The following is a 24,489-nucleotide window of genomic DNA, read 5'->3' as shown; positions in this document are numbered from 1 at the left end:
GCCGAAGATTACCTTAGCACAGCTCGGCTACTGCCATTCAAGTGCAATAGCCTCCAGTTTCTGGTCATGGCCAAAACTTGTACCAATTCCGACACTGACGTACAAGACTTACCTTCGTGGGTTCCGAATTGGAGCTCTCCGGGAAACGCAGAATACTTTCTCAGTCCTTTTCGTGCCGCAGGCAACTTACCCATGTACTGTACGCCTTTCCAAGGCGATAGAGAGGATGACATCTTGCACGCTAGGGGATTTCGGTATGCTAGGGTCGACCAAACGCTCTCAGCTACCGACAATGCCTCATCTCCCCTTTCCATTCTATCAAGCCTGTTCATTTCGACCGTAAAATCCACCACATGCCACTACGACGACGTCAGGAAACTTACATTCACTCTCACCGGCCCAGCTATGGCTGAGCTTCGCATCGCACACGACTACTTTAGCGAAAGCGAAGCGGTTCTCTACACTGGCATCATGCTTGGTTTTTCTTTTATCACCCCGGGACTTCGCATCATCGATCTGCTTCCTTATGCAACAAACTTATACGACCACTCCCAAAGGGAATTGAAAGCCGCACTTCGAGCTTTGCGAAGATTCCGTCATCTTCGTCCCTCATGTCTTCGCTGGCTCGACCTTGAAAAGGAATCCGCGGCAGTGCAGGGGATACACGACCAAACGGAGCGCTTCGGTCATTTCATTCGATTGGTACACAGAACTTTATCCTCTGGATGTCTGGCATCTATATCTCCGAGAGTCAGTCCTACCACCACGCCAGCCACCACTCTCGGCATCACGGAAGGAAACGCCTTAGTGAGACCTGGTGACGAGATATGGATACTGTTTGGCTGTCCAACGCCCATGGTGCTCCGGAGGACTGTTCCATACTTTCTGGTCTCCTCCCCCATCTATGTGTCTGGTATCATGAATGGAGAATTGATGGACGGGGTAGAAACTCCTGATGACAACGTTGGAGGCTGGTCCTGGACGTTAAGAACGGGAACTTTGGGTTCTGCTCCTGTATATCCATATGTATCAGGAAGAAGCAAGTGGAATGTGAAAGTAATTCGCTTACGATAGATGCTTAGTAGCGAGGATATCATGGCGTGAAGTGTGAAGTGATAGAACTGGTGGTTGGAAAGATATCTGTTAATGTGAGAAGACAGTTAACTTGGTCAGAGATACATTAGAGAGAAATATTATTCAGAATCGATCCTAAAATGTTTCTTGCAATACGATACTGTGCCGATTGTATGAACGAAGATTCGTTCCGCTTCCGGACTAGTGCGGCTCTGGCGCGCCCTGATCTCGCCAAAAAAGCGGGCGATTTTCTAGCAGTAGTGACAACAACCCCGCAAGCAGAGTTCCCTTATAGCCAAACATGGATTTCACCAAGTTGACCGAGATTGAGCTACCAGCGGCGTTTGACGCCCATGTGCATCTCCGCGATGGCGAGATGTCGCAGCTCGTGACACCCACGATTCGCAAGGGTGGTGTGAATCAGGTGTATGTCATGGTAAGCTAGCGTCTTTTGTACATGCAATCTACTATACTCAAGTCAGGATTCCTATTTCCATCATGCTTCATCTTGCTCTATCTACTAGTTCCCTTATTGCAATCTCAGTTTGTTTTGTTATCGCCTTTGAACTCTCCTTTCTTCACAACATGCTTGCAGTGCTTCTACAAACCACTCATGCTTACTCTCATAGCCAAACCTCGTCCCACCCATTACGTCAGTGCAGCAGTGTCTTGAGTACCGCGACCGCCTCCGGGCTATTGAACCAGATGTGGATTATTTCATGTCGTTGTATCTCCACGAAGACATCACACCCGAGGTAATTCGTGAGGCAAAGAAAGCGGGAATCACAGGTGTAAAGTCCTACCCAGCCGGTGTCACAACGGTACGTGCAACTCCCATCACCTATTCGAAACCAATATGGATAGCAAAAGCAAAACGCTGGACGATACACATGCGTGCGTGCGTCGACCTAACCCAGTATCCCAGAACTCCTCATCCGGCGTCCTCGACTACGAAACCTTCTACCCCGTCTTCTCCGAAATGGAAAAACAAAACATGGTCCTCAATCTCCACGGCGAAGTTCCCTCCACCCCAGCCAACACCCACATTTCCTCCACCAAAGACACAAACACAGGCGCCATCACCATTCTCAACGCCGAACCCGCCTTCCTACCCACCTTCCTCTCGCTCCACGCGCGCTTCCCGAACCTGCGCATCATCCTCGAGCACTGCAGCACCGCCGCCGCCATCGACGCCGTCCGTTCGTGTGGACCCTCTGTATCCGGTACTATTACCGCGCACCACCTCAGTCTTATCATCGATGACTGGGCGGGCGACCCATTCTGTTTCTGTAAGCCGGTTGCCAAGACGCCAGAGGATCGTGATGCGTTGCTGCGTGCTGTTGTGCAGAGTGGTGGCAAGTTTTATTTGGGCACGGATTCCGCGCCGCATCCGAGGGGCAAGAAGAGGGGTGAGGATAAGGTTGCTGCGGGTGTGTTTACGCAGCCGTATGCGTTGGGGTATGTGTTGGATGCGCTTGAGACGGGGATTAAGAGGGGAGTTATCGAGGAGAGTGAGGTGACCAAGGAGGTTCTAGAGGGGTTCTTTGGGGCGTGGGGAAGGAAGTTTTACCAGGTCGAGGAGAGGAAGGGGGAGAAGGTCGTTCTGAGGAAGGGCGGGGAGAAGGTCCTGGACGTGTTGAAGAAGGAGGGATGCGGAGATGTGGAGGTTGTGCCTTTCAGGAAGGGTGAGATGACTTGGAGTGTTGAGTGGAAGTGAGCGTCTACTCCAACATCGTCATGTCATGAATTTCATATCTACAGAGATCCATGTCAAACTTGCCAGGAATATTTCAAATATAAGGCGCGTCGAAGAAGGGTATCGCCCAACTCAGCCTGTACCAAGAACATGCCTCACGTCTGTCAGCGTCCTCGACCCACACTCTCACACAATGCCAGACAAACTGCTCTGATTAAACAAACTCTTCGCCAAAACCCGTATCGTGTACATCTGATTCCGGTTTCTTACTCCAATTTTTCGGGACAAATTTCACAGACAAGCCGGAATGACGAGTTTGACGAGTTTTCGATGAGCTTGTCGAACTTCTGCTATGCCGATGTGAGAATACGGAATTTCTCCTACTACTCTCTCCTCCACTAGAGATGGCATTGTCCATCGATAGCGAGTCTCTTACACGTGGCTGTTTCCTGGGTCGTCCCAGAGAAAGATTGCTTTCGCTTTCCGTGGTGCTGTCTTCCATAACATCTTCTCGGCTGCGCTTCGTGGGCGATGGCATCGTAGACGGTCTGAGAGATTTCACGCTTGATAGCGAAAGTCTACCGATATTGGAGGCCATGTTCGTGGAAATGTGAGTAAAGAAGCCAGGGTACTGCTGATCAGATCCACAAGACTGTGGGAGCGTAATGGCCTGCGATGGCTCTTGGGCAGGCCCGTCCGATACCGAGCTGCTTCCATCGTCCTGCGTGGCCTCTGCGTTCTGCGATCTTCTGGGTACCGTTACCACTGGTTCTGCACTTTCGGTGCGTTGTTCCTCTCGAACTGGTCCTTCCAGCGATTCGGCGTCGAACTCGGAGCCGCTACCCCGATCTGATTCGACCACGATATCGCTAGTAAGATCCACAAATTCCAGAGAGTTTCTTGTCGTCCCGTCCGCAGTGAAACCAGAATCGTTCTTCTGGACGGCCCGAAGTAAAGCCAGCCCAATTGCAAAAGCGACCTTGCGGTCCACGCCATTCCCGACGATCCTATATTGCTCATTGACATTGCCGATAACCGGCTCGTCGTCCATATAACCTTGCGCACGCCGAGCTTCCATCAAACTGATCGACCGAGGTTGGTTCCAATGTACAGTTGCACCATTTTGGGAGTCTTGAATAACAGCATTTGTTGTGATACATGGTACCAGACCATTCGCTTTGATTCTCGTGTAAGCCTTTCCAGTATTAGTCCTTGGATCCTTCAGAAGTGCTGGGATATGGCCGCGTTGATCGGCCTCTTTGTACCCACAACCTGGTGGTTGTCTCGGAATACACTTGAGAAGTGCTCGTGTTTTGCGTGTGGGTAGTGCTGGCACCCTGTGATCTGGGAACGGGATGCAAGTCTGGACTATGCCGGTTCCAATGTTCGGCAGTCTGTCGCCTACAGTCATTGCAGGTACGTAGGCAAATGGCGTGGGGTAATACTCTCGTTCCCCAAATCGCTCTCCGTTGGGTAGGCGACCAAGACTTCTCCCAGAGGTATCCTCATATGGTCTTGCATGTGTATGCCACGGCTGCGCTATTGGTTCGAGGCCTGGAGCTGCTATAGCGATGATTAAGCGCGAGCGCTGTTGCGCACTACCATAACTCCAGGCATCCATAATGTACTGGTTGCACTGGTAGCCCATTGAAATGAGGCAAGCAACCACCTGCGATAGGACGTTTTGATCTTCATATCCGACACGCGTTGAAGCCATGTTGACCACATTCTCGAGCACACCGTACGACGGCCGATACAAATCGACGTACGAACAAAACGTAGTAATGTGTGATGAGTTGCGGAGCGACTACTGACTGAGAAAATTGCGTTGAAGCGCTGAAAACCCAGGACATGGACAGCCAGCAGCGATGAAATCAACTTCTCCAACTCGAGGGACGAGCTTCGGTTTATCACCCTTTAGAGCTGCACTGAAGTGATCGTCGACAGAACCACAAAACAGACACATTGCCTTTGGGTTCTTCAAGTTGGCTCGTTGGGTGTGAATTGCCTCTTTGCTGAAATCAACAGCAGTTTTGAAAACCACTGCACCGCCTTCTTCGAGACCTCGATCGAGGGAGCCTCCGCCACTGAACAGACTCATGCCTCGCAAGGGTTGTGGAAAAGCTATATCGGGGCCTTTGTCGAAATTGGTTGGCAGACTTCGCAAGAAGACCAGGCTCTTCTCTTGCCCCTTGGTGGCTATTCCCATTGCTAGGAACCAAAGATCACCTGCACCCCCACGATTGTATGCGGCGGGTATGCGGTCATTGACGATATCGGACTTGGAGACGAACTTGATGTAGCAACGCCTCCGAATACGAGATGTGACCACCTGCTCATACTCATCGGTAAGTACAAGCTCGTTTGGCGCAAGGTCAACACGCCCAGCCTTTATTGCCAGCTCCTTGCAGTCACGCTTGAGTCTCAGCAGTTTGCGTACCGTGACGGTCTGATTAGCTTGGTCGATGCGATTGATCACGACCGGCTCTAAGATTTGATTTCCGTCCAATGCCCTCGTCATGTATACTGTGTCGCCGCGCTTGTGAGTCTCCTCACTCTTGGATTTTCGGCACGTGCAAGTCTTGTGTGAAGACTTGAAGCTCACGAAAGCGCTCTCCTGAGTAATATATGTCTGACGGATGAAGAAGTGGTTGGCATCGATCGTACTTGGTGACCAGTCTACGTCGTATCTCCCCTTGATGTCGGAAGATAGTAGCTCCCCTTCGGTACAGTTGCAGTTATCAGATAGGAAGACCTCGTTCTCATAGGGATATCTCGCTATGGAGATGTTGGTTTCGTGATGTCGGTAGATCCATAGCACGAATAGCTTCTGGGCTCCGTTCTCCAGAAGCTCCGTAGCCTGAACGTATGCAAGCCAGTCCCAGTCCGTATTGCGCCAAACTGTGGAGTCTGTCTCGTCCGGAGTCAATGCAACAACATCGCCCACTCTTACTAATGAGCTGCCGTATGGTTGACAGACGTTTGGTCGCGTTGTGGTTGTCTGTCGCGTTGGTGCTCGTTTGGCAAAACCGAGTTTGCGCTTCCTGTGTTCCTGTTCAATGGCAATCGAGTCTACCGGTCGTCGCTTCCGTAATTGTTCACCGAAATACATGTCCTTAAAACAATAAAAAACCTCAGGCGTCGCGACCGTGTGCTTATTAACCTCCTCTTCAGCCTCAAGAGCCGTCAGACCCTTAGCCATTAACTCACTCCACAATGGGTGTGCTAGTAGCAGTTTCGCGTTTGGGAGGTTAAAGGCCTGATTGTAGATATACTCAACATAGGCGTGGACGGCAACGCGAAAATCAGTTTGGTGTCTAAACGCACTGTGCCATCGTTCAAAGTCTGCGCTTTGAGCAAATCGTTGCGCAGTCCAAGCATAGAAGTCCTCGCGAAAGGCATGGAGTCCCACACTGCCTGCTGGATGGCTTTCGAGATAGTCGACGACATGCTTTCCAAGTTGCGCAACCCAGAGGAAGGACACTTGGAACTCTCTGTACCCTGGTGCCGGATTCTTGAGTCTGTACCAGATGTCGTACACGGTGTCCTTGCTCGCGAGCGTCGACTGTATGTAGGCGGTAACGCTGGGAATCTCCGGGTCTCCGTAGCCTTCGACAGAGCTGTCTTGAATTGGCACAGCGTGCACAAAATGCTTGGTCTCGCCCAGGCAGAAGAAACCGTCAAAACACAATTTCTTGGAAATGGGAACTTCGAGATAGTGGAGACTGATCATCTCATAGGCCCTCTTTTCACTCTCTGGTGCTCGGTAGATTTCGAAATCTTGTAAATCCACGATCAGAAGCTTCTTCTCAGAATTCCGCCCGTCGTAGAAAGGCTGTTCGTGGGACTGCCGATTCCATTCAATCTTCAGATTGCGTAGAGCTTCCGACTCAGGCGTTACGGGTACTGGAGGCGACCAGTTGGCTACATGCGACCGTGCGAAATCGCTAGTCGCCGACAGACTGATGGTGGGCTGGCTTCGCGTTCTTGTGTGTTCGCTCTTTTCGCTTTGCCGTCGCGTCGGGGAGTTTGGCGTCGACAACATGATGCTATCGTTGGCAAGGGTAGATGGTGCTGCGCGGCTGTTGTAGATATAATCGCCTTCCAGGTCCTGCGGTGTGGGAAATCCAGGCGCGCTATGCAGAGGTGAAGGATGGCTAACCGCTCTAAAAGCCGTGTTGAATACCAAACTAGGCTTCAGTCATCCTGTTTCAGCCAAAGTGAATGCGCGGGTGACGGCAACTGTCGAATAGTGAAACCCAGCTCTTGCAACGACTGGGAGTGTGTGCGGCCAACAAAGGATCCAGGATGCGTCGTGGTCAAACTGTAGACAACAAAGACGACATAGCACAAGATCAAACCTGCCCGCTAAGACAGCGTTCAAACATTTGTCCGTTGATTCAGAACAAGTGGCGAGTGTCGAGCTCAGAATGCGGTAGCGACATTTGGAGGTGGCAGGCAGCGATGCCTCACCAAGGAAAGCGCACCAGCCGCCAGCTTACGAAGAGGCAGGATAGACATGACTATCACATTGGGGGATTCTCGTTCGATGAGTAATTACGGCGGTTCCCGAGTACCTTGCATCGACGGTCCGGAATATACCGTTGCTTGCGATGGAAAGAGAGGAACGATGGAGGCAGATGGGCCGGAGACATGACGGAGTGATTGTGACCCTTGCACGTGCACGGCCACGGGTGGTTGCAGTCCAGCGAGGAGCTGTGGGGTACCACCTTTACCTCAAGCACAGCACTAGCTCTTACCTGCTATTTCAGGTGGATGTATGAGAGACTATCGCATAAGATGCACGTCTGATGTATTGAAAGAGAACAGCACGATACTAAAAATTGTGGAGAATCTAATGCTAGTAGTTCATGCCCAGCGCAGGCTCCTCAGGTCATACATATACCCATTCGGAACGCCTCTCCCTAAACGCCTTTACCGCCATATATTGTAAAACTGTGATATCAGACATCCCCCCCCCCCAGCAATGACCAGACTAGTCATGTTTCGGAGCATAATCCCAAATATGAGTCGAATCATAAGATTCCGTCTCCTCTTGCCTCGCCTTTGGATCCTCGCCCCTCTTCTTCGCCTCCTCTCTCAGGGTATCCAGCTCGCGATCCTGCGCCGAGACTTCAGTCCTAAGCGCAGTGATCTTTGCAATCTCCTCCTCGGTAAACGCAGGATCCTTGCCATCCTTCTTGGCCTCTTCCTCTCTCTTGTTGAACTTGTCTAGTTCCTGGAACTTTTCATTCCGCGCGTCCTGTTTCTTGAAGTAGTCGTTGAACTTCTCCAGGCCGCCAAAACAGATGCCATAGCCGTCGCAGTAGCACGTGTTCATAGCCGGACAGTGCACTTCGTGCCCAGTGAAAATGTAATGCCATATGTACTCGAAGATGCGACCGGAGAACTGGTCGTCCATGCCCGTTGTCAGGAGCCACTTGCGGTAGTGGATGAAGCGCTCGATGGGCACTTCCTGTATGCGCTGGCGCGACACGGCGAATTGCGCGCAGCAGATGCCAGAGATGGAGGGCGGGATGGGGGCTCCTGGGTGGATCTCCTCCCAGATGTTGCGGCGCCAGTAGATCTCCTCGGGCTTGCGGAAGAAGTCAAAGTCGCCGCCGGGACGGTCCATGTGGATCCAGTCCGGGCAACCCGGGTCGTGGTGGCAGCGGACGTTCATGTAGCCCATGCGCGCGACGCGCTCGTGGTTGAGGCGCTTGATCATCTGGCCGGCGTCGAGGCCCAGGAGCATGTTGTTGTGCCAGGCGTGGCGGTGGGCGTGCATGAAGATGGACGTGTCGGGGAGGTCGTCGTAGTGGTCGATGATGTAGGAGAGGTAGACCTGGGGGGATGGTTAGTTGGAGTGTGACAGATTTATATACCAAATATGTTAAACGCACCATGGCCTCGCGGCCCTTGTTCTTGGGGATCTTGTGCTCGGCATTGGGGTTGTCGACTTCGTAGACGACGAGGGGTGCATCGGGAATCTCAGTGGCCATCCAGCTAATGTCCTCCTTCTGCGTCTTGGGCACGACAATCTTGAAGGTGTAGTTGCTGCCGGGCGGCTTCTTCTGGCCGTCGCTGAAGCGCAGCGGCAGGCCAAAGTCGAGTGGGTCGCCGCGCAACGAGGGGCGATGGCCGTGTGCGGAGGAGGCTCCAGATTTCCATGTTGGAATCGCAGTGGCTGCGCCGGGGGCCGTGTGGAGATACCACCAGACGAGGCAGAGGACGACGAAGAGGGAGAGGAGCGGAATGAGCCTCGGCGGTCCGCTGAGCATGGTGACGGGGGCGGGCAGACGGCTGTGCGTTCACCGCATCGATGGTTGTGGACAGGTGGTCGAGGCCGTGGTGAGGAGGATCATTGCGCGCCAGGCAAGCGGCGCCCGGGGGGTCGTCAACGTCGTCAGCTCTGCCTCGATTTACGGTGGAGCAGCCCGTACAAAGTCGCGCGTCACTGGCGAGCTCGAGACCCGCATCCTTGCAATCATAGTCTCACTAGCCCTGCACCACCATCCTGGAAACACCACCACACTCTCGTGCAGTGCAACACTTGGCAGGGGAACTGCACACAATTCACTTGCTATCTGCATGTTTTCTTTTTCCCACCACGTCATGTCTACTCCCGCTTCATTCCCACCCGCCCGATCCCCCTCAGCCCCCATCCCAACAGCAGCCCCGTGGCACAGCTCAGCGCAAACAGATACCAGAAGGCCGCCCGGAACCCCTCCATGAGCGCTGCAGGGCTCTCCTTCTCCACGTAGACCGAGTGCTCCGTGACACTGGATGCAATGACTGCGCTGGTCGCGAGCCCCACGCTTTTTCCAATCTGCGCTACCGTGTTAAATACTCCGCCCGCAAGTCCCTGCGTCCGAGCCGGAAACACTGATGTAATCACGAGGTTGGACACCGTGAACAGCGTGTCCGCGCCAATGGGGTTGAAAAAGATGGAAAGAAAGGCACAGCTCCAGTAGGACCACTCCGGCTGTATGACGCACATGAGCAGTCCGCCAAGAGTGGTGCAGAACACCCCGACCGTCACCGCCCAGTCAGCGCGCACCCTGTGGGCGATGAGGCCCATTACCACGTTCGCGAGGGCCCCAGCTACAGGTCCGGGCAGGAATCGGATCGATGTTTGGATCGCCGACAGCTTTTGGACGTTCTGGAAGAAGAGAGTGTGGTATGATTCCACGGCATTAAAAGTCCCCCAGGTAATGAAGACTCCGATGCAGATGATGCTAAAGATGCGATTGCGCCACAGCGAATTGGGGATGATGGCGGGCCGGCCCAGTCGCTCCTGGCGGCCAACCCAGACGATGAAAGCAGGAATGAGCGCGACTGCAGTGATCAGCAGACCCAGGGTCGTAGGCTCCCGAATCTTTGCAGTCTCTTCGGAGATCAGACTGGACATGTCAGCTTCTGGCTCTGTTTTCAGAGACAAGACAGCACCACTCACGCAAAGCAGTATGAGAGCAGTGCCAATGACGCGCTGCCGAAGAGTATGCCCACCCAGTCTATGTCGCTCTTCAGGCGGGACCAGACCTGCGGCAGCTTGTTGTCGACTTTTGGCAGTCCAAACAAACCAAGGACAAAGACGATGGTATTGGCCATGGCACTGACATGAAACGCCCAGCGCCATCCGATGGTATCAGCGAAGATACCCCCAAGTACGAGTCCAAACGAGAAGCCTATGGGCTGGCCACCACCCATGGACGCAAATGCAATGTTTCTGCTCTTGCCCTCGGGAAACGTACTAGTGATGATACTCACAGCTGAGGGGAGGCAAAAGGAAATTGCAACCCCTGCAAAGGCGCGAAAGACAATGAGCTGTGTTCCTGTCTGCGCCAATCCACATGCTAGTGTGAATGCCGACTGTAGGAGACAACCTGTCAGATACATGGGTCGTGAGCCGACGACATCAGCGACTGACCCGAGAAGGAGAAGGGTGCAGCCACATGTCAGTGCGTAGATAGAGATGGGCCTGGTGCGCGTCAGCATTTGCGTATTGGACATCACTTCGTCATAGGTACCATAAGAGCACGCTAGGTGCCAGCTCCAATTCGCGTGCAACTGTGGGTAGAGTGACGGTCATGACGCCCGACAGCATGGAGCTGACCAGTGTGACACACACGACCGTCACCAAGACGATGGCCGTGGTTCCTTTGCCTGGGCCATTCCGCTGTTCGGCAGCAAAGGTGTCAGAAGACTCGTTGATGGGTCGCAGATCTTCAGCTATAGACGGCGTGTTTTTGGTCCTGGCTGCGCCAATTGGTTTGGCTGTGAGGGCTGGGGTTGTTGTCTCATGGTAGCCCACCAGTTCGATTGACGTTGCTGTTCGCGACATGTTGGAAAGGGCAGAGGCGGATACTCGGAAACAGACATTGAGAGCGTCGTCAAGATGTATACTATTTATCTTACTGCCCAGGTGGTAAGTCCGCTACTAGTGAGAAATACTGGTTGACATGGAGCATGACACTGTGGACATGGCCTACGCCCTACATGGTACAGTTTGCAAGGCGTGAGGTCGCTGATTGGTTCCATAAATGACTAGTTCCACTTGGCTCACTAGCATTTGTGGAAGACGGTATATACATAGAGGGATTCATGCTGCAGGATGGCCCTTGGCTTGTAAAGCAGTGTGATGACTGTTCCCCCGTCAGCGTAGCTAGGTCGTATTGCGTCTAGACGCGGAAGCTTTCCGTCGCGAAGAGGTTCCGCCAACAGATAAGATAGCCGCTCCTTATCGGGTAAGCGTCAACCACCGCTGCAGGGATCTGGTACCTGACACTTGGAGATGTCGATGAGCACCAAGTAGAGGAGCAGCAGTTCTGGCGCTTGTGCGGGACATTCCCTTGTATATTCACTGTGAGCACTTGATGTGCTGAGCTGATAATATTTCACGGGCGACCGCAGGCCTTGTTACCCCATCAACACTGTCTGAGCGTTATGCTACACGTTGCAACTTCTTGAGATCGGAAGTTAAACTTTCGAAACACCATTGTCTTTCGTTCTAGCTACGCGTAACCACCAAGTCTCCACAGCTTGGAGCATACCCGGCAAGATGCGAGCTCCGGCCTCTATGCTGAGTGCGAAAGCTCTCCTCGTGCTCAGCACCTTCCGTCACATTGGCGCACATGCGGGCCCAAGTGTCAATGTCGCTCTTCGGGCTTCCTTCAACCCTGCGCCATATCTAGTAGAGTTACTGTAAGCCTCAAGTATGTGCAGATGCAGAGCTCCATCTAACACTTGCCAGTGAGACGGCTGCAGAAGAAAACGCGACAGCATACTTTCCCATCCTCGACCGCATATCCGAGGGCTACTTCGACGAGAAGAACACACAGCAGGAGCTGTATACAGCCTTCCGAGACCTCCTTCAGAGCGACGGACACATTACCGACCCCGCGGCTCTTGCCTCTTTCGAACTCGCCCTGTCAGTCCAGTCGGCTGCGCCACGGATAGAAGCACACTACCAATTCTACAAGACCTCGGTGGAGCCGTCGTTACAGGCAACACAGACAAAGGCATGCGACATCTGGACATCGTTCCACGGAAAGCAGTATTGCGATGTGCATCTAGAGGAGTCTTTCGGGGGAATTGAGAGCGAACGGTACGTACGGAAGATCTACTCGATCAACAGGTGCTGAGTACTGGACAGGACATACCAACTACCCTTCGATCGCATACTTGGCAACAGCTCCGCTCTGCCTGCCATCCTATACGCCGACATAACTGCGCCGCGATTTAAAAAGTGGCACAAGACACTGAGCAGAACGGCCAAGGAAGGAAAGACCTCGTACCGTGTCCGGCATAAGCCTTCGTCCGGCGCGCCAACAACACCGCTGATAGTCAACGGATACGGTGTCGAGCTGCAGCTCAAGCGGACAGACTACATCGTCATAGACGACAGGCAGGCTGAGCAGGGACAGAAGAGCGATACTCAGAAGCCGATAGGCACTGGCTTGGACGACGACGAAGATGTCGCGGACCTTAAGCCCTTGTCCAAGGACGAGGTATCCGAACTCGCCTTGAAAGCTGCCGACTTTGTGACCCAAAGCGAACAGCCAATGGACACCCTCATGAAGCTTGTGCAGGACTTTCCAAAGTACTCATCCATCATCGCAGCTCACAACGCGTCGGATGAGTTTGTCGAGGAACACTTGGCGAATCGCAACCAACTACTTCCTGCTGGGTACAACGTCATATGGATCAACGGCGTACAGATCCCCGCTCGCGACGTGAACCCGTATTCGCTGTTGGCACATTTGCGACGCGAGCGAAAGTTGATCAACGGGATACGCAGTCAGGGCCTAAGCGGTTCTGAGGTCGTATCTCTGCTATCGCATACTTCTATCGCCGAGAGCCAGACGGAAGACGAGCCTCAACGTTATGACTTCAGAGATACTACTGAAGGAGGCAACGTCATATTATGGCTGAACGACATCGAAAACGACCCTATGTACGAGGGATGGCCAAGTGAACTCAGAGCTGTCAGTGCAATTATTAACTCGATTGTTCTGGGCTAATTGTGATTGCAGCTACTTCAAAGAACCTACCCTGGTCAGCTTCCATCTTGCCGGAGAGACATTCACAACGCCATCGTCTCTGTTGACCTTACCTCTACCGAAGATGTGTCGACTATTCTAGAAACCATCATGAGTCTGATCAGGCGTGGCATTCCCCTACGCTGGGGTCTCGTTCCTCAGACCGCCACATCGGGGGCTCTAGAGCAGGCTAAGCTAGTCTATCATTTGCAGGACGCATACGGACTGCCTGCTGTGATTGAATACCTACAAGTGGTGAGTTCTGGTCTGTATGAGTATACACGTAGTTCATACTGACCTCAAGAGCAGTCAGCGGCGAAACCCGACAAAGCTGTCTTTGACACGACAGTCAAGAGAACCACCCTCCTTGAAGGGAAAGAAGCGCTAACATTCGACGATGTCTTGAAATCTGAAGCTTTGGAGCAACGTATCACAGGCGCCAAACAGTACCTGAAGCGTCTAGCAGCAGATGGCCCGAAAGCTCCCATCTTTGTCAACGGTGTTCCCATTCCAGCGACCGATGGATGGCTCCAAGCACTCAGCCAGAGAATCGGTATGGATCTGCGTCAGATTCAACAGGCCGTCTTCAACGGCGTCTTTAATGACGACAGTTGGGTTCCGCAACACTTCTTGTTCCAGGCCGCTGCTAAGCGAAACCCTCTGGTCATCCCGGAGAATGAGAAGAACATCACGCTTATAAACATGGCGGAGTTTGAGGAGCTCCATGGCGGGGCTTACAGCAAGATGCCGCGAATCCATGCATCAGAGTCTACTAGCAAGAGTGACTGGATTCATATCACGCTAGTAGCGGACTTCGACTCGGAGGTTGGGTTTACGCTTCTTAAAGTTCTGGCAGATTTCCGTGAGGCCAATCCGAACGTCGAGGCCGTCCTCATACACAACCCGAAAGCTGGTGCGGAGCAGTCAAATGCCTCAGAAGATCTGTTGGAAGCATACATCAAATCCGGCCGCAAGCTCACCAGCGAAGCCTTGTCTGAACTTTTGGGCAAAGACGCCAACTATGGACCAACTCCAGCCAAGTCAACCTCATTCTGGAAGGTTGCTGAGCCAATCTACGACGCTCTCGGTCTGAAGCCAGGACAGAACGGCTTACTTCTCAATGGCCGTTATGTTGGACCTATCCCAGAAGACTACACATTCACACAGGATGACATGGAGACTTTTGTCACTTATGAGACGACTAAGCGCATTGAGCCATTGAACAAAGCGCTTACCGATCTTCAACTCATGGACAAGATTGGATCTCCTCTAGATGTTGCAAAGATACAATCGCTTGTTGCCCTCTCCACCGTATCAGACGTTCCAGAGGGCATATTCGAGACTGCGTCCACTTTGAGGATGACCACATACAATAATTGGACTGCCAAGCACACCGCTATCGTCAGGGGTGACGAAGACAAAGCTGTTTTCCAGATTGTGGCTTCCATAGATCCAGCCACTGAACAAGCACAAAAGTGGGTACCCATTCTCAAGGTACTCAGCGACATGAACGGCGTACACCTTAAGCTTTTCTTGAACCCCAAGCCGATGCTGCAGGAACTTCCTGTCAAGCGTTTCTACAGATACGTTCTCGAAGCCCGTCCACAATTCACTCGTGGTGGATCCGTCGTCCAACTAGGAGCTCACTTTAGCGGTATCCCAAAGGAAGCCTTGCTGAACCTCGGTATGGATGTGCCACCATCATGGCTAGTCGCTCCTGAAGAGTCTATACATGACCTCGACAACATAAAGCTTAGCACGATCCCTGCTGGTACCAACATTGACGCCATCTACGGATTGGAGAGCATTCTCATCGAGGGCCATTCCCGCGACACCACGAATGGCGGACAGCCGCCGCGTGGTGCTGAGGTTGTCCTTGCCACTGAGCGAGACCCCCACTTCGCCGATACCATCATCATGGCCAACCTTGGCTACTTTCAGTTCAAGGCCAGCCCTGGATTCTATAACATTAAGCTCAAGAGTGGTCGCTCTCAAGAAGTTTTCAACCTTGATAGTGCAGGTCCCATCAGCTGGGCTCCTCAGCCTGGTGATGAAACCACTGAGATTGCGCTTATGAGCTTCCAGGGAGCAACAATCTTTCCTCGACTCTCACGCAAGCCAGGCCAGGAAGACACCGATGTACTGGCTCCCGAGGAATCCCTAGCTTCTGAGCTGGTCGGAAAGAGCGCGCAGAAGGTCAACAAGTTCCTTGGCAAGATGGGCCTCAACTTCGACTCTGAGAAGGTCCTGCAAAAGGGCGCCGAGTTGTTCTCTGGAGGCAAGGCAACAAAGAAGGGCACTCAGGCAGACATCAACATTTTCTCGGTCGCGTCAGGCCACCTGTATGAGCGCATGCTCAACATTATGATGGTGTCTGTTATGAAGCACACGAACCACACTGTCAAGTTTTGGTTCATCGAGCAGTTCCTATCGCCGAGCTTCAAGTCCTTCCTCCCGCACATGGCTGCTGAGTACGGATTCGAATACGAGATGGTCACATACAAGTGGCCCCATTGGCTCCGCGGACAAACCGAGAAGCAACGCGAGATCTGGGGCTACAAGATCCTCTTCCTGGATGTCTTATTTCCCTTGGATCTCGAAAAGGTCATTTTCGTCGATGCAGACCAGATCGTCCGGACCGACATGTATGAACTAGTGCAGCACGATCTCGAAGGCGCACCCTACGGCTTTACACCCATGGGCGACTCACGCACAGAGATGGAGGGCTTCCGCTTCTGGAAGACAGGCTACTGGGCGAACTTCTTGCGCGGCCGACCTTACCACATCTCCGCGCTTTACGTTGTAGATCTCAACCGCTTCCGCCAGCTAGCCGCCGGTGACAGACTGCGTCAGCAATACCACTCCCTCTCCGCCGACCCCAACTCGCTCTCCAACCTGGACCAGGATTTACCAAATAACATGCAGTTCAATCTGCCCATCCACAGCTTACCTCAAGAATGGCTGTGGTGCGAGACGTGGTGCAGCGACGAGGATCTGGCCAAGGCAAAGACTATTGATCTGTGCAATAACCCGCAGACCAAAGAGCCCAAGTTGGATCGGGCGAGACGGCAGGTTCCGGAGTGGAATGTGTATGATGAGGAGATTGCGGCGTTGGCGAGGAGGGTCAAGGGGGAGGAGATGAAGAAGGTGGTTGATGTGCAGGAGGAGGAGCAAAAGAGGGAAAAGAAGGAGAAGGATGCTGAGATTGAGCATAGTGAGTTGTAGGGTAAGATAGAGCATACGCGTAGTGCGGGGAAGCGTAACTTGAAGTTGATAGAGCGATGGTGTAACACACATCTCTTCCTCTCGGTTTGTCTTGACAGCGGAAGAAAACTCTTTTCCCAAATCGTTTTCATGTTTGTGTGTTTGGTTGGCCAGCCTAGTTGTCATTCGCCAGGCCTCGATATCAAAAGGGCCGATGGAGCCGAGTTTCCCGACCACCACTACGATGATCGACCACACCACATGCGGTCACAACGTTACGAGAGGCTTGAGCGCGGAACACAAACACTCAACAACCAGTTTCCGCAGATTCCTGAAACTACGCGTGCCTTGATGCGATGAGACAACAAACTACACGTGTTCGGGTCTCGGCTCCTTTAGCGCATACTGGTTCCTGTGTAGGTGCCGACTGTACCTGGACTGGGTGGAGCAGGTATATTCGTGCCAAGACAAGTATGACATCGTTGTTCAAGTGTCATCGTCGCAAACGACGTAATGTGGAGGTGCATGGGGCCGGATTTGTAGGACGAGGGTATATAAAGCTGGTCTTGAGTTGGGATTGTATAACATCATATACTCATCGAACGAAGCTATACAAATCTTCTCCGCCTCTTCGCCGTCTGTAAAATTAAACTGCATATCTCTTTCGAATCGACATGTCTGCACAAGGGATCTCACACCAGGGCATCACCGCTCCCGGTCTCAGCGAGGCAGACCAGAATATCAATAACACCACCGAGGACATTAGCAATAAGGCTTCGGGACACAAGGCCAACTTGAGCAACCCCAGTATGTTCCTGCTTTATTAATATCTGGTGGTTTTACTATAGAAAAGGAAGACTAACGCGTGACTAGACACCAGTGAAGAGTCTAAAAAGAAGTCTGCTGAGGCGCTCAAGGCGCTCGGTGGTGAGGATGCTTTTTACGGAAAGCAGGGCAAGGGCGAGTAAGGGCTGTTGGAATGGAAGGAAGAGGATAGTGAGATTATGATACCATGTGAGATGAATGTAATGTCGTTTAACACTTTTTGACTTCCTTTGAGCAAATGCTTGACACGCGACGTGTCAATGAAAGTTTGTGTAGCCAAGTCATTCTATTCGTATGTGATTTCGGACACGATTTCCACTGCGACTTTGTAGGAATTAAGAAAAGTCTTAAGCAGAGGCCGTGTTAATAATACATCCATCGTGTTGGTCTAGTAGCTCCAAGCGATGACGTCATCAACTCTCTTGTCTCCTCTCCATCCCGACCCCAGTCATCTAACCTCCCCAACCTCAAAGTAACTTCACAAAGAAAGGCAACCATCACAGAATCACTCATTAATACCTTGCACAGCCACATATCTACCACCATGCCCTCAGACCACCCAGAAATACCCACCCTCCACTCCAAAGCCGACTATCTCCGCGCCGTAATGTACGAAGGCGTCACCATCCTCGAAGGCACAGCAACATGGTGCAAAAACTGCCACATCATCGCGCCTGAAGTCGCCAAAATGGTGGCTGAGTACCCCAATGTCAAGTTTTACACGTATGATGTTGAGGAATGTGAGGATATTGCGCAGGAGTTGGGGGTCAGGTCTATGCCGACGTTTAGTGTGTTTAAGGATGGGGATATTATGGAGGGGGTCACAGGGGCGAGGCCGAAGGAGATTAGGAAGGCGATTGAGGGGTGTTTGTAGGTGTGGGTGTGGGTGTGGAGAAGGATTGGGGGAAGAGGGAAGCTGGGTGAGAGTGAGACTAGCGATTATTTGGGAGGGGCTAACATACCTAGTCATACTGCCATGGACAGTATGGCGGAGCTGTCGAGGCCCGGACTTCTTTCATTTACAGATATCTTGTCATCCTACTTTCGATATGTGCGCGTCACAAAGCGGTGGAGTTGCGGCGACCTATCGCGGAGGTGAAGGCGGCTTAAAGAAGCGAAGAGAGCGTTTGCATGTATATATTCACGCACACTGAGTAGCGATTTTCTAATTTCTTACTTCGGGTTATAGCGCCAACATCCTCATAGAGTCCTACGGGCTTACAGTCGCATTATATCCTCTTCACATCCACCAACAAAGCGTCGAAATTACCTGAGAGCAGAAGCTCTTGCAACAACATCACTACACAAAGTATCCCTGACTTCCACAGCAGTATGTCAGGACCTTCAACGAACGCGATGCCGTCGGAGCCGAGGAACCCGGAGCTGGAGTCCACGATCAATACGCGGATCAGCAAAGTCACAGGATACGGACAGGCGATCGCGCGACTAGGCGACACGATCGACGACGAGTGTATGTCAATCCTTAAGTCCATATATCAGTATTGGCAGACGAAGCTCAAATTCCATGAAAAACGGAATGAGAAAATCGTGAGAATGGTTCACGCCGAACGTCTGGCTACAGAGTCTCGTGCTCCGATAATCTCGGTTGCGGAATTACTACAAGTCGCATCTGCCGAAGCGAAGGCTTTGAAGGAGGTTACGACTCTCCACCTCTCACTCGTCCAACTCAAGACCAATCGCGCTGGCTTTAAACAAAAGCTCCAGAACATCAGAAACGCAAGGGGACAAGCGCACAACGGACCTAACGACACAACGGATACAATGGGGGATGAGAGCGAGATACAGGACTTGGAGAAGATTATCGAAGAGCATGAAGACAAGATCCGAGAGCATGATTCATGGATGATCCAACAGAATCGGAAAGTATGGGCAGCGATGGAAGCGGCAAATCTTGCCGCGAAGAGTGACATCGAGGTACCTGGGATTGGTAGATGGTCTTCTTCGTCTGCACTCACAACCATTACTGCTGCTCTTATATCTGCACCCACGACTGTTACGACTCCTCTCATATCCACCCCGGCCACAGTCACCACTGCACCTACTACACCTACCTCCGCACCCATTATAGTCAACACTGCTCAGGTCAAAGTCGCAGATATACCTTCTGCCGTTAAGGCCGCCGCGAAAGATCCCCAGGCCAGTGTGGATTCAAATGTGGTAGCGACTGTGCCCAGAAGCACGACTGCGATCGTCAAAGTGGACAGTACGCTCTCTACCATTGCACTATGCGCACCACAAAAGCAATACGCCAACGTTAAGAGCGTGGAGCAAAAGGAATTTGTTGTTGGCGACATCGGCTGGTTCCCCGTTCTACGCCCATCTCTAAGCGAGTCTTCGTCCGACATTCACACCGAGTTTGGCTACATCTGCGCTAAATCATATCCGCTCCTCGTTGTGGAAAGGCTGGAAGACTGCATGCTGGGCCTCATCATTTCTACGTCCAATGGAAATGGCCTACTCCGGAAAAGTACTTCTGTCAAAAGCCGAAGCGCTCTTGTCGGTACCGAATCATCGCGCAATCCTACCTCTTTGGATTGGGGCCAGGAATTGTTTTTTAGGAGAATGCTCCGGGTCGAGGGTTCCAGCGAATATAGCCCGCCGGCAGGCGCTTACGTCGATATGCTGAATGTGGTCATGATACCATATGACACGAGGTTTCAGAAGAAGGGGAGCTTGGTAAAGGAACACGCTGATATTCTCCAGAGAATGAGGCTTTCAGCAGTGCTCGCACAATCCGAAGCAGGAAAATTGGGAAATTTACCTAACTTTTGGAATTGGTTCGGGGCATGGTTTGCAAGATGGTGCAAGGCAGCGTAGATAGCGGCGCAAGCAGAAGACAAGAGACACCCTATATGGTAAAACTATTCGTGCAATCTCTAGCACTATAGTCGTCTCCATAATGCAACTACAGCAAGCTATTAACCCTGAAAGAGAAAGGCTCTTGCGCGCATAGGACTGGTAGAAGAAGCTGCACCTGAAGATTGTGGTCTAGAAGGCGCACAGGAATAGACCAGGCGGCGGAGTACAGGACTCTCTGACTTCGCATCTTCTCGGATTACTTTGTCAAGGAGATGCCCAACACGTCTTCTGCTCAACGAGAGATCTGAATCAACCAGGGTAGACATCTTCAACATATACACTTAGCGTTGAGGCTGTTTGGTTGGCTCTTAAGGTGCGGCACTCGAATATCAACATGCGCTGTACATTAACGTTAATGTTCTTGTGACTGTTTCCTTATTTCAATTTGTTCCTGTAGTTTCTCCGCTACTGTTACTCGTGTTCAGATACCAGTCGGTCATTCCATTGCCGTCACGTTCACTCTAGATCCACGTGAGACCGTCGGAGCAAACACACAAGGAATACTTAACATGGACGAACTACTATTGTAAGAGTTCATCAATCATGTAATTTCAGCACATTATCTCTACGTACAATGTGCTTTCATTTTCGGGCGGCTCTCACGGCTCGCCACTCATTGCCAAGGCAACGCTGCGTTTGCACCCTACGCGACTAGAAATTCTGTATAGACCCTTTTTCAATTTCTTCCACGAAAACTATAACAGTACATTCATACACTCTATTCTCCCTGACAACTACCTCTTCCTTGTACATCACCTTTTTCGGTAGACCTCCGCGACTACTCCAACACACGTAGTCAACATGGACTTCCTCGGCGACACATCACACCATGACTACAAGCCCACGTCGCCGGTATGGCCAGCTGTGGTCCCCGAAGATATGACGCATCTCAAGAATATGATCACGAACGAAGCTCTTGCAATCGAGGTCGAGCAAGAACGGATGAGATCACTGTTCCCACAGTACAGCAAGATGAAATGGGATGGAGCGACAACTGAGGAGCTATCAGACAAAGAGGCCGAGTTGGAGAGAACTTCGGCGAAGCTCAAAAGGTGCGTTCAAGACTTTAAAGCTCATGTGGAAGTGTGGAACAAAACGTTCACGAGTACGGAGGAGAACAAAGAAAAGAGGAAGAGAGATACCTGGGAAGGAGCAAATGATGAGAGATCACCGCCGCCCGCCACCAGGACGAGAATCTCCGAAATGGATCCCGCTTTCGATCCGCCTCCATTCGAAGAACAGTCTCTCACCATCCCACGGCCTATCGTACAAAACCGATATAAAACTGTCCGCAACATAGACCCCAAGACCATCAGCGTCGGCGATATCGGCTGGGCTCCGCTACCACGTATGGCCCTGAGCAGTTCAATCAACAAGACCATACCATCCGAGTACGGCAATGTTAGCATCAAGGTCTACCCGTTCATCATCGTCAAGAAGCTCGACGACTGTATGCTCGGCATTGTCATCTCGACTGCCGGAGGCCAAGGTCTCAAGTACAAGGATGCCTCCGTACGCCAGCGAAGCTGCTACGTTACTGGATCCAGCTTCAAAGGATTCGACGATCCGCCGTTCGGATGGGCGATGAGTCCTCGGTGCCAGAACTTGGTGGTTGCGCGGACGGGTTATGATCCTGCCGTGGGCGCTTTTGTTGATATGCTGGATAGCCACAAGATCAGCTACAACTCTAGGTTTGAGAAAAGCGGGAGCCTGACAATCCAGAGCCGGGTTGATCTGGGACGAATGCGGTTGTCGGCATTGCTTTGGGGGGCGAGTGAGGGCTGATACTCGGTGGTGGTCATGGTCTGTGATGAAGTTGATGAGGTAGCCTGGCATACCTCAAGCGGTTATGACTCAGTCAAAGTTAATCAAATCCAAGTATGCAGGTATTTCCGTTTTTCGCTTGACATACATGCATATGCCTGAGTTTACCTGTAGGTCCTGGAAATACCCCATAACCCCAAAGAGTGTCGACCAAAACCCACTGTTAGAGTGAAGCATCACATAATTCCTTGGACCTCGAGTAAATAGCCTGAGTACCACATCCGACTGATTCAATCATCCGTCCATTCAAACTATTCCCCCTCTCCATGGTTATCTAAGCATTTCCTTACTTAACATGTGTCTCCAACATGGCCTCTCGAATCTTTCTCGTTATCTGTGCGCGTACTTGCAGTTCCTTAAAGGTCCTGCAATCTGCTAGAACGCTCCAGGAAGGTTCCGGATAATCTTCCCGCATGATCTCTTCTATGCGTTGTTCACGTTGTGTCGCAGACAAACCCACAAGACGGGAATCAGAACAAGCCGAAAAGCCTAGGATAGTGTTCATATGCTTGCTGGTGTCGCTGTCTAATTCGATGGCTCCAATAACCACCAATCCGTCTTTTGACCCCATGTGGTCTCCCGGACGCGAAATTGGTCTGGTTGTCCGCGTTGGTAACGAGCGTGAAGATGCCCACCAAGTAGTATTATGAGATATATGCTGATATCGTCAGATCGTTGCAATTATGTGGATTCCTAGTGCCTACCCTAATTTCAAGTACATCTCCCTCGAGGAAGTGACAGTAGTTTTCATAATTAGAATCCCTGCCGGAACCACTCCTAGCTCTCACCTGTAGAGGTATGTTTAAGCGATACCCTACAACGAGACTTCTACGGTCGACCATGTCGCTTCTCTGGACGTCAGTTCCAGATATGTTACCGAAATATTCCCACTCATTCACTTTTCTCAGGTTATCTATCTTGTCAGCTTTCTTATATCTTAGCTCTTCGTGGTGTTCAGCAGAGTAACTTCGTAAACAATATGTGATCATTGTTTGGATGCTGAGGTTACCCCACGCGCTTTTGACGAGATCACTCGAGGGAAGAAACTCAATTATTGTACGTTCTGGAGCGGGAATCGTATCTTGCTTGGCAACTGATGAGTCAATCATACGATCTGCATCATCGTCATGCATGGTCATGCCATCGCTAATGACAGTCTTTGTATCGTCAGGTTTGGTATCCGCTCTCTGTTTCATAGTGTTGTTGAATGCCTTGGAATATACATTCGATCTCAGAATTTCGGATTCGAAAGGGCTTCCGGAAGGATGGCCGCTAACGTCCGTATTGATGGAGGGCTTGCTGAAAATGCTGCTCGAGTCATCGGTACCTAGTATGGACTCCGCGACTTCAATGGAATGAGCTTCTCGCATACGTTGGGTGCCGTTCACGATTCTTTGCAGCATTCTGCCATGCTTTCGGATAAGATCCTTGATTTCGGCCAAGGAATCCCTGTGACGGTCAGCCACACATTCGTGATCTTACGCTGTACTGGAAATGATTTCTTGCTCACATTTGTAGCAGCCCGACCAGTGTGCCAATGGCAGCATGCTGTTGATGCAGCTGCTCCAACAGCTCTTTGACCTCATCCTCATTCCAAAGAGTCTTGAATTTCGCCTTCCAGCTCAGCTTCGAGTCATCAAGGACGCCCTTTGTGATCTTCAGCATGTACTTCTCCAGACATGCTGATAACACTAGGCAACTTGTCAAGGTCGTGTCAAACGTCTCGACTAAGGCTGGCTTGGCCTGCAAGATATCTGTGTTGTGCAGGAGCAAAGATTGAATCTGAGAAAGTGAGGCGCCGGTAAGCTTGAGTTGCGAACAGAGAGAAGATACGGTAGTGGGCGCGCGCTTCCATGCGACATGTATCTGGTTGAGCTCCTTCGCCGCTGCAACACAGGTCGTTGTAATGCGAAGCTAGAAGTCGAGTTAGCTAAGCGGTACTGTCACACAAGAGCCGTAGGGTCCTGGAAACCTACCACAGCCACCGTAATGCTTAACGGATCCATCTGAAGATCCGTGAGGTAGATGTTTTCATATGTGATATATAGATCAGAATGACGATGTAGTGCGGGAAGAAGGTGTAAGGAAAACCATCCCAGGCGCCATCAGGACGCGGCCTTCCAGGCTGATAAAGAGGCGTTTAAATGCAGCCCCCTATTCGTGCACTGCTCAAAGCTCGAACGTGACGCGCGGGGTAAGCCTCGTTGCATACACAGCCTCGTCTTGAAGGCTCACAGTACGTATTTTGCAATAAATGACGAGATGTAGCGGCCAGATCGACAGAACTCAGAGATGAACAGGTACTCGAAGAGTAGGGATGCTAGTGCACATGGAGTGCCCCTTCCATAGCTCCTCCCAGCTTACGTCACACAGCACGACACAAGCCATGGCTTTTGGACATTTCGTGAATTTCTGATATGCCTACGACCTAGTTACGCTGCTGGG

The 24,489-nt window shown here is 51.6% G+C and overlaps 8 protein-coding genes across 8 annotated transcripts; 4 read left to right on the top strand and 4 right to left on the bottom strand.

Moving 5' to 3' along the window:
* Positions 1 to 1,375: 1,375 nt before the first annotated feature.
* ACET3X_007505 (uncharacterized protein) lies at positions 1,376 to 2,791 on the top strand (the record flags this gene model as incomplete). The annotated part of the gene is made up of 3 exons (XM_069453658.1): positions 1,376 to 1,510; positions 1,704 to 1,895; positions 2,000 to 2,791. 3 exons carry the CDS (start codon positions 1,376 to 1,378, stop codon positions 2,789 to 2,791), a joined length of 1,119 nt encoding a protein of 372 aa, XP_069304668.1.
* A 1,786-nt stretch (positions 2,792 to 4,577) lies between these two features.
* ACET3X_007504 (uncharacterized protein) lies at positions 4,578 to 6,815 on the bottom strand (the record flags this gene model as incomplete). Its single annotated transcript, XM_069453657.1, has 1 exon — positions 4,578 to 6,815. One exon carries the CDS (start codon positions 6,813 to 6,815, stop codon positions 4,578 to 4,580), a length of 2,238 nt encoding a protein of 745 aa, XP_069304667.1.
* Positions 6,816 to 7,766: 951 nt separating this feature from the next.
* ACET3X_007503 (uncharacterized protein) lies at positions 7,767 to 9,173 on the bottom strand (the record flags this gene model as incomplete). The annotated part of the gene is made up of 2 exons (XM_069453656.1): positions 8,674 to 9,173; positions 7,767 to 8,615 (listed from the first exon to the last, which is right to left on the bottom strand). The coding sequence occupies exons 1-2, from the start codon at positions 9,049 to 9,051 to the stop codon at positions 7,767 to 7,769; spliced, it is 1,227 nt and encodes a 408-aa protein (XP_069304666.1). The 5' UTR covers positions 9,052 to 9,173.
* Positions 9,174 to 9,389: 216 nt separating this feature from the next.
* ACET3X_007502 (uncharacterized protein) lies at positions 9,390 to 11,146 on the bottom strand (the record flags this gene model as incomplete). The annotated part of the gene is made up of 3 exons (XM_069453655.1): positions 10,801 to 11,146; positions 10,227 to 10,751; positions 9,390 to 10,173 (listed from the first exon to the last, which is right to left on the bottom strand). Exons 1-3 carry the CDS (start codon positions 11,112 to 11,114, stop codon positions 9,390 to 9,392), a joined length of 1,623 nt encoding a protein of 540 aa, XP_069304665.1. The 5' UTR covers positions 11,115 to 11,146.
* A 685-nt stretch (positions 11,147 to 11,831) lies between these two features.
* On the top strand, positions 11,832 to 16,536 carry ACET3X_007501 (uncharacterized protein; the record flags this gene model as incomplete). The annotated part of the gene is made up of 5 exons (XM_069453654.1): positions 11,832 to 11,974; positions 12,024 to 12,377; positions 12,426 to 13,257; positions 13,306 to 13,566; positions 13,621 to 16,536. The coding sequence occupies 5 exons, from the start codon at positions 11,832 to 11,834 to the stop codon at positions 16,534 to 16,536; spliced, it is 4,506 nt and encodes a 1,501-aa protein (XP_069304664.1).
* A 653-nt stretch (positions 16,537 to 17,189) lies between these two features.
* ACET3X_007500 (uncharacterized protein) lies at positions 17,190 to 17,483 on the top strand (the record flags this gene model as incomplete). Its single annotated transcript, XM_069453653.1, has 2 exons — positions 17,190 to 17,322; positions 17,389 to 17,483. The coding sequence occupies 2 exons, from the start codon at positions 17,190 to 17,192 to the stop codon at positions 17,481 to 17,483; spliced, it is 228 nt and encodes a 75-aa protein (XP_069304663.1).
* A 3,538-nt stretch (positions 17,484 to 21,021) lies between these two features.
* On the top strand, positions 21,022 to 22,005 carry ACET3X_007499 (uncharacterized protein; the record flags this gene model as incomplete). Its single annotated transcript, XM_069453651.1, has 1 exon — positions 21,022 to 22,005. The coding sequence occupies one exon, from the start codon at positions 21,022 to 21,024 to the stop codon at positions 22,003 to 22,005; it is 984 nt and encodes a 327-aa protein (XP_069304662.1).
* Positions 22,006 to 22,821: 816 nt separating this feature from the next.
* Positions 22,822 to 24,050, bottom strand: ACET3X_007498 (uncharacterized protein; the record flags this gene model as incomplete). Its single annotated transcript, XM_069453650.1, has 4 exons — positions 22,822 to 22,832; positions 23,105 to 23,493; positions 23,555 to 23,958; positions 24,021 to 24,050. 4 exons carry the CDS (start codon positions 24,048 to 24,050, stop codon positions 22,822 to 22,824), a joined length of 834 nt encoding a protein of 277 aa, XP_069304661.1.
* Positions 24,051 to 24,489: the final 439 nt, after the last annotated feature.

This window comes from Alternaria dauci, chromosome 7 (assembly GCF_042100115.1).
Source record: "Alternaria dauci strain A2016 chromosome 7, whole genome shotgun sequence".
Lineage (NCBI taxonomy): Eukaryota > Fungi > Ascomycota > Dothideomycetes > Pleosporales > Pleosporaceae > Alternaria > Alternaria dauci.
Note: the sequence above shows the minus strand (reverse complement) of the source record. Positions and strands in the feature narration are given on the sequence as shown.